The 16,590-nt window shown below is 43.0% G+C and overlaps 1 protein-coding gene across 4 annotated transcripts in view; it reads right to left on the reverse strand.

Annotated features, from left to right (window-relative positions):
- Positions 1-3,409: 3,409 nt before the first annotated feature.
- THADA (THADA armadillo repeat containing) overlaps positions 3,410-16,590 on the reverse strand; it is a 1,252,206-nt gene continuing 1,239,025 nt past the window's right edge. For all 4 annotated transcript variants that reach the window (XM_063918333.1, XM_063918332.1, XM_063918334.1 and 1 more), the window contains 2 exons: positions 7,539-7,702; positions 3,410-3,912 (listed from right to left, as the gene is read on the reverse strand). In XM_063918333.1, coding sequence (XP_063774403.1) covers positions 3,595-3,912; positions 7,539-7,702 — 482 coding nt within the window. In that variant the 3' untranslated portion in view covers positions 3,410-3,594. The remainder of the gene's footprint in view (positions 3,913-7,538; positions 7,703-16,590) is intronic.

Genomic DNA, 16,590 nt, shown 5'->3' on the forward strand with positions numbered 1-16,590 from the left:
CCGGAAAAGACATCAGCCCTACCCAAGAATGTTTATGTGAATGTATTTTAGATGTGTCTTAACTTCATCTCTACAACCTCCAGCTAATGACACACATAGTCGACAGGTGATATCCACATATACTAGCACTCACATATGTTCCCCCTCCATGTATCATCAACTAAATGTGCACCCCATTTGTTTTAACAAGAAGCCGAAAAGAGCTCGGTAGTGTTTATTGGCCCATTTACAGACCCTTGATACGGGATGAGAAGGATTTAATGTATACTTCACAATACCTCGAAGCTTATTTAGAACATATATGGCACAATGATACATGCCCCTCAGACATGGATTCATACATACATGCTTTTTACTATCCCACTAGGTCATACATTTCCTACCTACCACTCTCCCCCGACCATCCAAAACTTCTGTAGATATTGTGTAGATATTTTTCTGTTTAGTGATTAGATAGTGGCAGTTATTGGTGACTGCCAAAGTCGAAAAATATTGCAGTACACACATCACGTACGAACTACACACAGATGGCCTCCGCGCGTGTACTTGTTCTGCTGTGCGTGCACATATTCGCAATTTGCGTATGGTCGCTCCCGCGGCCGTGCACATCAGTGCGTGGTATGGGTATTTACGGTAGAGTTTGTGAACGCATGGAGAGCTATCAAAACACATTACATATTTAATCCAAATAGTGCACAATTGTATAAATAAAGCCTGCTGCAGCCTGGTCTGACACAAGACTCATAACGTTATCTATTAGATTACGGAGGACCAGACCGGGAAGCGCACGCGAATATACTCACGTATGTACCATTGACTGTAGCCATTATTGTCTTATATTGTCTTATATATATTGTAACCCCCTTTCAGCAATATTACGCTGTGGTGTCGGAACCCAGTGATTTAACTACAAATCGGTGTTGTGTCTTCCTTTCCCCGCTATGGTTTAAAAGTGTATTAGTAACGCATTGCATTGCTGTATAAGGTTTAAAGCGTATTCATTGGGTGTGTACGTGCTGCCGGTGCATTGTACCGTCAGCGTGGCGTTTGTACACAGAGTCCGTACATAGTACGGGACTCTGTACGCTAATAGCGTAAAAAGTACGTAGCGTGTGTACCAAGTATAGCGGCCGCAGCGGCTAAAGGTTTAGAGTGTATAGAAGGTATAGCTTTTCATTCCTGTATATAAATCGACATTATCAAAATCTAGTTGAAATGTCAGCTCTTTGGGTGATTATTTGCAAAACAACAGTGACAATGTTGAATTCATGATTAGAAGATGGCTAGTGTGGTGGTGAGATACACTACAGGGGCGGGGGGTGGGTGTGTTATTAAACTAAAAGGGGAGGGTTTGGTTATTCCTTACTACACAAGCTTTACTTAAAAAAATATGATATACACAAATCTATATTGAAAAAGAGGCGCATCTAGACTAGGGACAACCAGTGAAGTTTAGTAACCATTGATGATTGCCTATCAATGTTATATAGTTTTACCACCGATGGGTGAGATCCGATGGCAAAATCCCATTGCTTTTCAGTACTGTGCAGTCCCTGTTCCTTTGTGCATGTGAAACCTTGGGGGCTGTCTAGAGTTGTATGCTAACTGTACTGCAGCTGTGTCTGCATACAAAGTGAGTTAAAAGGCATCAGCTGCAGGCTTTGGTGAGCCACAGGCTGTGGTGTCCAGGGCACTGCGAGCGTCATTGCAGGACGAGATCTGCACATGCACAATGCGGCATCTGTGTGTGTGCAGATCTCAAACCATTGCAGATGTGTGTTAACATCCAGTAAACGTACATAACTGAATCAGGCCCTTGATACATTTATAGTTTAACCATTGATGGGCTCATCAGTCATTGATGGTTAACCTGTTGATGGTCTTAATGGCAAGCTGACTCTCGGGGACTGTCCCAGACCATAATTGCTGGAGGCATCCAAGAGTTCCACTGAAGACGCTACGATTCGCATCACTGTATTCCTGTCCACTGTGACATTTCGACACTAGTAGTGTTATTACAGTTCACAGCAAATCACACCCATTGCCCAACCCACTACTTGAGAGAAGTGACCAGCATCCAGGGGAGCTACCCACTATACTGGGAGAACTTGGTATATACAATAGTGGGCAACTATGATCTAGGCAGACAAAGACATTGGCCCAGACAGAAATAACTAAACCAGAGAGAGACTAACCCAGAGAGAGAAAAAAAAAATGGCCCAGACAGACAGACAGACAGACAGACAGAGAGACTGACCTATGTAGATAGAGACTGACCTCTTAAAGACAGAGACTGACCCTGGCAGACAGACACTGAACCAGATAGAGACCGACCATGACAAACAGAAGCAGATTATGACAGACATGCTGACCCTGGCAGAGACTGACCCTTACAGTAACTGGGCCCAAACAGAAAATGAACCCTGACAGAGACAGACACTGGACCCAGATGGACACTGACAGACTGGACCCTGACCGAAACCGTCCACACCACCACTCTCTGTTAACAGATAGCTCTGTGAATGTGAGAACCATAGAAGCCATTTCCTAGTGATCCTCTTAAGACCCCATCATGACTGAAGCCTAAGGAAGTGGCCCAGCTTTCACTAAACTGGACTCAGGTTAGTGCAGTTTTCACGACCAGATCCCAGGGGAAGGACTTCAGCTGTGGAGAGCCTACACTGCTGTCTAATAACAGAAGGACAACCTGAGCAATGTGGCAGGCTGGTGCCTGGTATGCATGTCTCCAGATCACGGCCTTGGCGTACTATAGAATGGAACATCAGATGGAATAGGTACTGACACCCGGCAGCAACTCCCCTTCTACTGTAACACCAGTAATACAAGCTCAAGGTGGAACATTCTATGTAGGGGAGTTGCTGTTGTATGTAGTGTACTGCCGGGTGTTAGTACCTCTTCCATCTGATGTTCCAGTCTATAGTATACCATATATATATATATGTAGACACACTCAGACAGAGAGCCTAACAGATGTATGACAAAGCCTATTTTTGGCATTGCGTTGTGTGAACTGCATCTAATTTGGGTCCCTGTTAAGACGCACAACACATAGCTAGACTGCATTCTGCTGGGAGTTCTGCTGGCACTGAACAGATGGCTGGATTCCAAATTCTAGTTTGTTCTATTTGCTAAAATAACTTTCTAACATCCTCCTACAATTTACAACCATTCTATTAGATGGGGAGTTCAATCTTTTGCATCTGCTGTTCGACATCCTGTTTTTCACTGAGAACTCTGAAAGATACAAACTGTATTGCAATCTAGATTTCAGCTACATCTTGTGCTCCTCCTTAGTGGTACATGTTCTGCTAAGACAACCATAAATATCTACATTTTATGTCACTGGGACTGTAAACAGGCCGTCTTGAAATGCCTATATCCGAGTAAATAAAGATAAGAGAATACAATTTTATTTGTTCAATACTGGTAAAATAATTGCTCACAATAAAACAGAAATGATGCACACAAAAAAAACTATTGCTTTAAAACAGGATTAAGCAACCAGTGGAACTACAATTACCAGCACATCACTGTTGAAGGACCACACGTTGCCTACCTTTACTATAAACAGTATCATGAGTCATGTTTTTTAACCAGAAGTTCCAATATTTGAATACATTTAGATGTCCTTTCTTTATGGATCAGTAATTGGGTGTACTCGGCAGGCTTCAGGAACTGCGGAGTGGGTGGCAAGCTATAGATATGGCGCTGTACTCTCTCCAACCGCTCATGTGCTGTCTGGTACATCTGACGCAGCCTCGGGTCCTGGATTAGACTGGGGTGAGTGAAGGCCATCAGCTCGTTGAGGTGTTTAGAGAGTAGTCTGATATGCACCAGCTTCTCAGCCCAGAAATTGGCTTCACCTTTCTCAAACAGGTAATCGTCTTCCACCTTGACACAGACAATATGGTTTAGTTAGTTGTGTATAGAAATCTATTCATGTTATTTATGAGACCATATTTTGCAATAGATGACAGTTAGAGATAGAAGCACATATATTATATACCTCAACAACTTCAAGGGATGATTCCTTGTATTTGCACCATGGCTAAGGAAACAAAGCTCTAATTCCCAGGTAATATGAAATCCTTCCCCAGGATACAGAAAGCATCCGGACCTAGCACTGTAAGATAGGAGACCTTCCTTATTGGGAGACCTTGTAGGGTTCAGGACACATTCCCTTCTCCGCCTGCTGCCACTGGATCATGTTTCCTAGCACGTGTATTAGATGTGCTTATTTAGGAACAATACACCAATAGGGAGGCCTGATTTAACTTGTATTGTTTTTGAACATTATGGGTCTGAGGTAAAGCTGAGCGTAAATCCGAGTTGCTGACTCATCCTGTATACTTAGATAGTTTTCACACTACGCATGCATGTACGAATCAGGTACATACCCAACTTGGTCGCTTCGCCACTTGTGGCTGAAGGAGCGGAACTGGTTGATAAGGGGCTATTAGGTATATTCAATTAGGGTCGGATCCATTCCGACATGCATTTGTCGGAATGGATCCGACAGCCCCTATTCAATCCCATCTCAATTCGACTTAAAAAAAAAGTCGTATTGAGATGAGACCTGAGAGGGGGGAGACCAGCGGGGAGAGCCGCGGGCAGACGGAGGAGAGCAGCACTGCAGAAGGATGTCTCACAGCCGCCAGACCTCACTTGCTGGAGCCGGGTGAACGCTGCCGTGAGCGGCGCGGCTGTGACACATCCTCCTGCAGCGCTGTGCTGTAGCGCTGCTCTTCCCTGTCTGCCCACAGCTCTCCCCCCTCTCCTCCTCTTAGGTCACTCATCTCAGTCCGACATTTTTTTATGTCGGACTGAGATGGTCGGAAACGGGGCCAAATTCGACAGTTTCCCTCAAAAGTACGTGAATCGGCAGCTATACCGCCGATTCACGTACTATTCGACAAGTCGAATTCCCCGACTTGTCGAATAAAAATAGCGGGGACTGAATAGGTCGAATCACGATTCGACCTTAAGAAGTTGAAAACTTTCGACATACGGCAGCTTTCGACCCTAATTGAATATACCCCTATGTCTAGCGAGTGCGTGTGGATAGAACTGCAGGCTATGTAGAGATCTTTTTGTTTTCAGATGGCTCTCTGGCACCTAGGATAAGTCTATGAAACCAAATTGTGGTGCAATTGCATTAAATGTGACAATCTCAGCATATGGGCAAATATCCACATATTATTCCATGTACTCAGCGAGGGTGCGATTGCAGACGACTTATATTCTGCTCTGCATCGGCTCTTATATGGTGAGGCTGTTTGTATATATAGCTAAGCACTGGCAGTGTAAGAAAATGTTTGGGAATTAATAAAGCATAAAGCCTTTCCTGTTTAGCCAGACATTTCAGTAACTCACTCTAATCTCAATAGCTCTTAAAACACCTATAATGTTTATGTTCCGTAGTGTTCATGTACTTTCATTTTGTAATTATAAAAGTCTTCTGAGCCCTTTGGCATAAAAGCACTGTGCAACTTAATTATTACATAATGGTATTCGCGCCTGCCATATCCTCTCGTAAAATGTCTGCATTGGTGTGTTTTACACCTGTGCGTCTAATTGGTAATGTGAATAATCCAACATTCCTATCCAACAGGTTACATCATGCTTGGTGCAAAATACATGCTACATACATTATTTCATATGTCAAGTGCTGGAGGTATTATTTATTTATTTTATTTATTAAGTTTCTTATATAGCGCAGCAAATTCCATTGCACTTTACAATTGGAAACAACAGTGGTAAAACAAAACTGGGTAATAACAGAGAGTCATAGAGGTAGGAAGGCCCTGCTCACAATCTTAGAATCTATAGGGAAATAGACATTGATACACAAGGATAGATCTTATCTAATACATAATGGTCCACCAGATTGCAAAGGTTCTTGGTGGGCTGTATGATATGATCACACAGCGATGTTGGCCTGGGGTCATGAGGATGGGATAGTAAAGAAAGTAAAAAAAAGTATGTAAGTATATGTGTGGACTGTACAGAGGGGATGTAATTGGATAGAAAGTTTATAAAGGTTATGTGAGCGATTCTGGAATTTGATAAGCTTGCCTGATGAGGTGAGTTTTCAGGGAACGCTTGAAGGTTAGGAGACAAGAGGAGAGTCTTATTGTGCGTGGTAGTGCATTCCACAGAGTAAGTGCAGCCCGAAGAATTTCCTGCAATCATGAATGGGAGCGAATAATGCGTGTGGATGACAGACGCAGATCTTGTGCAGAGCGGAGAGGTCGGATTGTGAGATATTTTGAGATAAGTGAAGAGATGTACATTGGTGTAGTTTGGTTAATGGCGTTGTGTGTGAATAAAAGTATTTTATATTGAATACAGTAGAATACAGGTAACCAATGGAGGGACTGACAGAGCGGATTCACATGAACATCTAGCGAGGAAGATTAGCCTCGCAACTGCATTCATAATGGATTGTAGTGGTGAAAGTCTCTTTTTGGTAAGACCAGTAAGAAGATTATTGCAGTAATCAATGCAGGAGATGAGAGCATGGAGTTTTTGCAGTGTCTTGGGTAAGGTATGAGTGTATTTTGGAATTTTATTTGATGCATGTACCATCATTGTCAAGTTCACAACAGTGATAGAGATATCAAGTTTGAGGTGGCAAGATGACATCCAAGATGAAATGGCAGAAAGGCATTCAATGATGTGGACCAATACAGATGGGGAGGATAGGCAGATTTGAGTATCAGATGATACTGAAATACTAAAGAGCTGATTAGTTTGCCAAGAGATGTGGTATAGAAGTAGCAAAGAAGAGGTGGATTCAGAGTAGTGGATAGGTAGGATGAGAATCAAGAACAGACTGTGCCCTGGAGACCTATGGATTGTAGTGTTTGGGTCAGAAGTTTTTAGTTTATTCAGAATGGGAGTACTCACTGCATGTTTGAACAGTAAAGGAAAGATACCAGTAGAGAGAGAGATTACATATTTTAGTCAAGATTGGGATGAGCACAGGAGACTTATTTATGAGGATCAAGAGGAGAGCTAGTAGAGTAGGAGGGTGAGAAGAGTGTTGATACTCCATCTTCATTGTGGCAACAAATGAAGAGGAGCCAGAATTATATGGTGAGGCTTCTTGTATGTATAGCTAAGCTGTGTTCTCTTCAGCAACCCCTGGCAGTGTAAGAAAATGTTTTGGAATTAATAAAGCATAAAGCCTTTCCTGTTTAGCCAGACATTTCAGTAACTCGCCCTAATCCCAATAGCTCTTAAAACACATGTTTATGTTCTGTAGTGCTCATGTACTTTCATTTGTAATTATAAAAGTCTTCTGAGCCCTTTGGCATAAAAGCACTGTGCAACTTAATTATTACATACTGGTATTCGCGCCTGCTATATCCTCTCGTAAAATGTCTGCATTGGTGTGTTTTACACCTGTGCGTCTAATTGGTAATATGAATAACCCAGCATTCCTGTCCACCAGGTTACATCATGCTTCTTTCATATGTCAAGTGCTAGAGGTAGCTGCTGGTCAGTGTCATTACCATATTCACAGTCTCTGCATTGCTAAGGTCATCCTCTCCTAACAGCCATTCCAGAAGGACGGGGACACCAGCTGGAACTTGATCCCATTGCTGCAGACGCTCACACAGGACCCCGAGTGCCAGGTCCAAGGCCATGGGTGGACTGACAGTACAATATGCAAACCCTGTATAGAAGGCAGAACACAAGGCATGAGCAGGTGTCAGGATTACTGGTTGTGCTTCCATTTACTGCACTCCATTCCTGTATTAATGAGTAGCATTGTGTATAATAATAATCCCCAACAAAGCCAAAGTACCATATTGTTTGAAATTTTACATGCATGTTTTCTTGACTATTGCGCTGGCCACTTGGACAATGTTCCCATTGGTCATCTACTTCATATGAAAACAACAACATTGAATAACTTTATTGAAAATAAACAACACAGTTTTGGATAGAGTTCGAAAAGTTAATGAAATGTGTCGCTGTCAAGGAAGACTGCACTCTATTTTGCTGGCAGTATGTTGCTGACGGACAACAGGCTGCCACGGAAGGAGTGAGGATAGCTCAACCATGTTTGCCACTTTCACGACCTGCTCTTACCAAGAATAAAAGTAGCTGTAAATATGAGGAGACTTCCCAGGTATGTTCTAAAGCTGGAACAATGTAATCACAAGGCCTACATCTTACATTGATGATGAGGATTACGCAGTACAATATCATTCTGTGTGCAGGTGGCAATGTCAAGTGACCTGGCTGTTTGGGGGTTTCCTACGTGGTCAAACATAATTTGAAGCATAATATAAGTATTGTGATAGTGGGTTCAGTGAATATACCTACACCTTAGTTCAGTATTAGATTAGAAGGGTGAGGAAGAAGATAAAGCAGATCCTACAGCACATTCAGCACTACTGGTTACAGATAAAGGACTTTTCATCACTTGCCCAGTGGTACATAGCACTATGGGGTCTATTCATGAAGCAGTGAAAAGAGTGGAGAAATGAGCCCGTGGAGAAGTTGCCCACGGCAACCAATCAGGTAACATTTCTAAAGTGCATTCTATAAAATTATACGGAGCAGCTGATTGGTTGCTGTGAACAACTTCTCTATTGGCTCACTTCTCCACACTTTTCATTGCTTCATAAATAGACCCCTATGTGAGGCTGGCACTCTGTGTTACATACCAGTCCCATGGCCGTTTAAGGGCTTCCTCGCACATGTGCCATCGAACTTTAAAATGAGATTCTTGTGGTACTGCTCGCCTGCAGGGAAACAATCCATATTTCATCACAGGCGGAGCAGAGATGGCTGAAGGGGTGAGATATTGTACCACCTACCTGGTGACGGGTGAGATATTGAAGGGGTGAGATATTGTACCACCTACCTGGTGACTCTCTTTTTAATACATCTCAGCACTAAGCGATAATACAGGATGTCACTTAGGGGTTACATAATACATTTGCCCTTACCATGAACAGGAGTGGAAGGGTGCGTGAAGGGCAAGTGAGGAGGTGGCACTGCGAGAACACAGACAAAATTCCATACAGTTAATGGTCACTGTTGTTCTGGGAGAAAAAGGAATCTCTCACGAAAATAAATTGGACCTCACATTGTTAATCCATCATGTAACAGCGACCACTCATCAAGATACCCACCCCCACCTTTTTATATCCAGATTCTATTGTATGTGTTTGAATTATGATCTGCCTGATCTAGCGATAATTCGTATTGTTCTTCTCTGTTTACCCCCATGTGCTGCTCCACTCTCCCCAGGCTTGTTTACCCCATATTGCTCACACATCTTGGTTTATAGGAAACTGATTAGCGTCTGACTGGAAGCCAGTGCAGGAAGTAAGAGAGCAATGATTATGTAAAACAAGGCAGCTTCAATAACTCTAATGAGTAGGAAAATAACAAGCATTTAAACAGCAGAGAGGATAGGGAAGACACGTTCTAAAATCAGTAAAATTCTCTTTATACAAGATGTCTAAACGTAAATCAAGCAATTTCAACATTGTTTCTGCGTTGCGTCATCTTAATTCCTATGCAGTGCCTTTGCTAAATATGGACCCAAGCGAGATCCACCACACGCAGAGACTGGATTATTTCACAATTCCAGCTCTCTTGCTAACTCCTGGAGAGCGTTTACTATTACAAACAAACCAGTCATGCAGTCATTAGGGATGTTCTTTATATGCGTCCTGTAAACAGTTCTACCAGCAAATGTTACATGCAAACATTAAATCTGCATGGTATAATATACTATCCCACCAAATCACGTAGTGTAAATAGATGCTGATGGAACGCAGGACATGACTCAGGCCTGTCATTGGGACAAACGAGAGTGTCTTTCACAGCCGTTATGTGGCCCAGCTGGATGGATGTATTAGAAGAACGTGTGGGGCAGTAATCTGAGGTTTTTTTATACCCTGTTTATATATGTTTCCTTTATTTTAGAATGTATTTGACACTTGGGGGGAGATGTATGAAGCAATGAAAAGAGTAGAGAAGTGAGCCAGTAGAGAAGTTGCCCATGGCAACCAATCAGCTTTGAAGTAACATTTATCAAGCGCAGTCTATAAAATTATACGTAGCAGCTGACTGGTTGACAGTGGCTCACTTTTCAACTCTTTTCACTGCTTCATACATCTACCTCTACAAGTATGTCTGAGAGAATCAGTTTGATTAATAGTGGGAGGTACCTCACCCTGTCAGCATGTGGGATTCCTTATGTTTTTGTTTGCTCTAATGGCCCAAATACATCTGACTAAACTTCCCTGGCATGCATTTGTCAGCTTGTGGTACATGAACACAGCAGTGCCCCCTAGTGCCAAAGTGTCATAAAAACCCCTAAAGGTAATATATTTGGCATAAGCAAGCGATATTTCAACAATGCACAGGGGCAGATAGATTTTTATTGACTTCACAAGCAATTGTGTATTAAACAAATATTGGAAAGAAAATGCATTAATTCTACTTCTATTCTTCATTGACTCTTCAGTGTCTCAGTCTCAGTCTACGTTCTGTTTATATCTTACCTGACTCTTTATTGGTTTCTTTTCACCCTCCATGCTGCAATATGGCCCAAATTCAGAGATGTTTGTTAATTTGATATTAATGCACATCTCCAATGTTTTAAGATCTATACATGGGCAGAAGCCACACTGCACACGTGCAGATCTGGGGTTGCCATGTTGCTCGCAGTTCCCCAAAAGCCGCAGCATGAATGACATGTGTCAGTCCTGTTTTTCGGGTGTTCCGAAGCCAGATGCTGCGTCCTTGGCCCCGGCAGCATGCTTTCACATGACATCCTGAGTAATATGAGGGCTAGTCATATGTCCAATGGTCATGAAAATGGTCCGATGCTGTGTCTCCAGACGCAGCTGCAAATCACAGAAGCCAGCAGCGGGCGTCTTGTTACTTCAATCTTTTAACATAAATTTGCATACCCTCCAACACTGCCCAGCAGAAAACGGATACAAAATAGGAAAATGGGTGTGGTAACATGTAAAGGTGGCATGGCTAAATGGTGCACCCATAGGCTTCCATGGGAATGGGAGATGCTGAAAACCGGTACAAGAACCCTTTTGGCCGGTACAGACCATAAAAAACGTACTGTACCGGCAAAAAGGTACAGTTGGAGGGTATGAATTTGCACAGCCGCTGCCTACAAAGACATAGCCGATGCATACAAAGACGCAGCCACTGAGCTGATGCCTACAAAGACATAGCCGCTGCCTACAAAGATTCAGCCGCTGCCTACAAAGACATAGCCGCTGCCTACAAAGACTCAACCGCTGCTTACAAAGACATAGCCACTGCCTACAAAGACATAGCTGCTGCATACAAAGACATAGCCGCTACCTACAAAGACATAGCCGCTGCCTACAAAGATTCAGTCGCTGCCTACAAAGACATAGCTGCTGCCTACAAAGACTCAGCCGCTGCCTACAAAGATTCAGTCGCTGCCTACAAACACGCAGCCCCGGCCTACAAGGACGCAGCTACTGCCTAAAAAGACGCAGCCACTGTGTACAACAATACAGCCGCTGCCTACAAAAATGCAGCCGCTGCCTAAAAAGATGCAGCCGCTGTGTACAAAGATGCTGTGTGAATAGCTTCCACCTCTGAATCAGCCCCTATATGCAGAAATTACAATCCCCTCAAATCCCAATTGGGCACAAGATCTGGCTCATCTGCCAATCTAAAACCCTTTAATTGTAAAATGGAGTTTGGGGAACATGACTGGAAGCCTGCAGGTGAAGCAGGGAGGGAATGCACACTCCTAATACTGTAGTAACAGCCCAGCCAGCTGTCTGATTAATAACTAAGAACATCTCAGATCTGACACTGAAATTACCTATCTCAGACATGAAAGTACACTTTCTTCATTTAGCATATACATCTCTTTCCTGAACAAAACATTTACATAGTCTCTTATATATTTGATGAAGAAAACTGCTGTCCTCTCAATGTCTCTGGAAACAGAACGTGAAAGTCAATGAATGCAATGAAAGTTTTCAGCACCATCTATGAATGGCAGAAAGTGCTCTAGAATATAAAATAAAATAGTATTTTATCTATCATTTTCTTTTGAACTCTCCCACAAAACTGATATTATTTATTTTACTGAGGAACACGGTGTTCCCTCATACAGCAATTTATGCACGACTTTGATACGGAACACAGACAGCGATGGCCGCAGTGCGAGCTTCTACTTGCTTATGTGTTTCTAAGAAAAAGAGGAGTGATACAGTTTGACTTCAAGGAATGTAGAGATAAGCAGTTTGCATTGCTTAGAAGAATCTTGTTTCCCCTCTGAAAAGTGCATTGATTTTGTTCAACATCATCACATGTACTATTTGTTTCCAATAAACCCGGAATAAAAGGTATAGTATAAGCTATCACCGTGCTATTACTCTTTACAGGGACGGAGTCATTTCCCAGCAAGAGGCTATGGCCCCGAAAAGTAATTCCATCGGGCTGCGGTATGTGGCAATAAGGAATTATGCTTTTTAGTGCCCTCACAACCACCAATGATAAATAGGCCCCTTACATAACCATAATAAATACTGTTATTATTCCCTAATTACCTGCAACTAGCAGCTGCAAAGACAGGGTCCGGAAAGTGGCCTATTCAGCATATACAGTGGACAAATGACACTAATGCTATTTTATTTAGTCACCATTTATGTGAACCTAGCACATAATGTTCTAATATGGGGCGATGTGCAGTGAACATTTAATGAAGTAGATTTAATCAGCATATTTGTACTTCCCACTATTTATTCAGAATATCGGATTTATATCAACGTGACTACCTGACAGCTGAGATCCCCAGGCTCAGGGATTTCTGGGGATCATTAAGGAACATGTACTTAAGTATCTGTACACATGGGACCAAAGAAGGCAAGATGGAGCATGGGAAACATAAGTTATATTATTATTCTTGTTACATTAGGATGTTAGAATGTGAAAAGTATTGTCAATAGATTTACAGGATTACTGATGTAACTTGTGTGTTAAAGTGCACAGATATACAAGTGTCATAAATACGTCAGTAAACATCTGTAAATAACATTTGTGTTGACCATTTTTAATTATGTCAGGAAATACATTAACTGTAGAGGTCCAACAAGGACAAATGCAAAATGCAGAACATTCAGGCAGTTTACCTGTTATACCACCAACAAATGAAGTAGTAATAATAATACGTAAGATGTGTGGTACAGAATAAACAGTGTCCTCATAAATCTAGCCGCAATACGTCATGTGGCACAAAACACCTAGTCCCTTAAGACTCCGATAGTGTTGGGCCTCTTTTTCACCCAAAAATGCATCTTATTCGCAATGTGATGCAACTAGGAATCGCCAGGAGACTGTGCTGATTAATATGAATATGACTGTATATGAAGCACAATAGAACTTAGGGGCAGATGTAATAAGCCTGGAGAAGGGATAAAGAAGCGATAAAGCAGTGATAAACACAAGGTGATAACGCACCAAACCAGTCAGCTCCTAAGTGTCATTTTTCATATCGGTAATGAATGGCTGGTGGGTTATCACCTTGCATTTATCACTGCTTCATCACTTCTTCTTCTCCAGGTTAATACATCTGCCCCTTAGTGTGGAAAATAGCTGCAGGTGCTGCATCATAGCACTGCATATACAGATTCACAGACTCAGGCGCACATCAAAGTAGCCAGCACAGTCTCCTGGTGCATGCTAGTTGCAACGCAGACACATTTTTATGTGAAAAAGATGCAAAAAAGACGCCCAGCTCAAGCAGATAGTGTATGAGAACACATCGGTAGCACAGAGCATGCAATGAGCAAATACAAGGATGCACCAGATAGTAGAGGGCCCCAATTAGAGGTAATAACGATGTTTGGGTCTATCTCAGGGTACTTTGATCCACATAGAAGAACTTAAGCTCTACAAGATCACAAAATATTTGGACTGCTTTGGAGGTATTTCTCTTACCCTATATATACCCCGGCAGTAGTGGTTACTGAGGTGGGGCTGCAGCTCAGTCCAAATTTTAAATAGGGGTGTCAGGCCAACTGCCAGTGAGTCCGTGTTGTACTCATTTTCCTACTCTGTACTGTTTTATCTACTCCGTGTGACCTGGCTAGTAGCCTATTAGACTTTAATGTGACGGTCTCCTGTCAGACAAACTGAAAACATAAAATTCAGCTGCAGTGATCTGGTAGTCACATCACTGAATAAATCTATATGAGTGACAACTCCAATTCCTCTATGTTCTGTTACATAACACCCAATAGAGCTGTCGTCACATACAGTAATGTGGATGGCCAATACACTTTTTATTTTAGGACACACTGGTGCCATATATACCAATATGATAGTGAAGCATAATCATGTCTCTCAATCCAATTATTTTTCTGGATAATATAAACATTTGTAAAATGCAGCATAATATGCTGGCACTATTAAATTAATGCTAATAAATGAACATTGTTTGATTTTGGAAATTTGAGGTTACAGTGCTGGGAAACAGATACAGTAAAGCCTTGTTATGAAGGTGAATATACCTGATGAAATATCCCCTCATCTCTGATAGTAGATAGGAATGACAAGTCCTGCTGATGACTCTGTATGTGTCAGCACATGCAGTCTGCACTGAGCACTCCACCTCAGCCGTTCACCCTGGGTGCAGCAGAGGAATGTATTGTCTTTGCAGCTGTGCTGTGATGGAGAAGGGGAGCAGTGAGGGCACTCTGCTGCATACAGGAGATGCTGTGACCACTTGCAGGGTCATCTGCACTGTAGCAGGTAATCTGAAGAAATGGCCGAGCAGAACTCTGCTGGAGACACATTCTACAAGTTCCACTTAACATGAACAAGCTATTACAATTGTATTTTCAGAGATAGGCTCAGTTTTTGAGAGATTCAAATGAAGTAATGTTTTAACTTGAGATAAACTGCACAGTATGCATTCACTTGTTCCATGCCCATTGGGGCAACACAGAACAGCACCTGCCCCAGTACAGCTATATTACCTCCCATGTAGGCTGATTCTCAGTTGTACACTGCTGTGACCGCTTTCTCACATTTTTTGTGGTAGCTGTGTCTGCGACTTCGTGCTAATGCTAGTATCAGCCATCCCCTGGTGTGCGTGTGCCTCTGCATGTGCAAGGAGCGTCTCATATACTGTAATACTGCATCCTTAGACGCCACCATCGCTCACACCAGCCATATGGCAGCAGAAGGTTTTCCGCCTGAGTGCGGCCTTCAAAGTGAGTGATTAGCCGTCTGCATACGCAAATGCTTCAGCATCACACCTGCGGCACTGACCATCTCTGTGTATCTAAATATCTGCTGCCCAGGAACGCCTAGCAAATTCCCAATATAGTTCTGATACAGTGCAACCGTGCCTCTATGTACACAGTGTAACGCATACGCCATAGCTGAACATTGGCACTGTGTGTGACTCACATACCTCCCAACTGTCCCGATTTTCGCGGGACAGTCCCGTTTTTTGGGGACTGTCCCGCTGTCCCACCCGCGGGCCGCAGTGTCCCGCGGTGGGGGGGGGGGGGGCAGTTGGGAGTCTCTGTCTCTCGCTGCCCTGCTTATTCATTGGAGACAGAGGGAGAGGGGGCATGCCAGCGGCTCACAGAGCGCTGGGCATGCCCCTTCAGTGCCGAAAACAGGGGGCGTGGCTCGTGATCGCGGGCCCTCCCGCGAAGCCACGCCCCCTTTTTGCAGACCACGCCCCCTTTTCGGGAGCCGCGCATATGTCCCTCTTCACAGAAGACAAAAGTTGGGAGGTATGGACTCATGAGTCAAAGACAAAAACAAGGGGGCCTGGAAGTCAGACAGTCTGGCAGCTAATCAGGATGATAAATATTCACTATGATTTGCTGCTGAAGAATATTAAGAACACAAGATACAAAATAACCTTAATCATTTAGGTTGTGTTGGGTTTTTTTTTAGGAAGTAAAGAGACATTTGTGAAATGCTTGAGTGAACAGGAAAGTCTTGAGTCTGTTTTTGAAGGATTCTAGAGAGGAAGCCTCTTGTAATGTATTAGCCTGTTTTGTGTTTTATGCACAAATGAAAATGGACTGTGACATTGCACAGAATGTGACCAGGATTGAAACCCCCCCAGGCTGTTGCACAGGCACACTGCATGCACCAACATGGATTGGCTTAAGGGGCTAGATCATCTCCTGCTGTACTGTGTTCCTGTACGTAATAAAAAGGGCTGCCTTGCCCTGAAAAGGGAGGACCTGATTGACCAATGTCAAAGTCAGAAAAAATAAGAATTTACTTACCGATAATTCTATTTCTCGGAGTCCGTAGTGGATGCTGGGGTTCCTGAAAGGACCATGGGGAATAGCGGCTCCGCAGGAGACAGGGCACAAAAGTAAAGCTTTCCGATCAGGTGGTGTGCACTGGCTCCTCCCCCTATGACCCTCCTCCAAGCCAGTTAGGTACTGTGCCCGGACGAGCGTACACAATAAGGGAGGAATTTTGAATCCCGGGTAAGACTCATACCAGCCACACCAATCACACCGTACAACTTGTGATCTAAACCCAGTTAAC

Source organism: Pseudophryne corroboree, chromosome 4 (assembly GCF_028390025.1).
Source record: "Pseudophryne corroboree isolate aPseCor3 chromosome 4, aPseCor3.hap2, whole genome shotgun sequence".
Taxonomy (NCBI): domain Eukaryota; kingdom Metazoa; phylum Chordata; class Amphibia; order Anura; family Myobatrachidae; genus Pseudophryne; species Pseudophryne corroboree.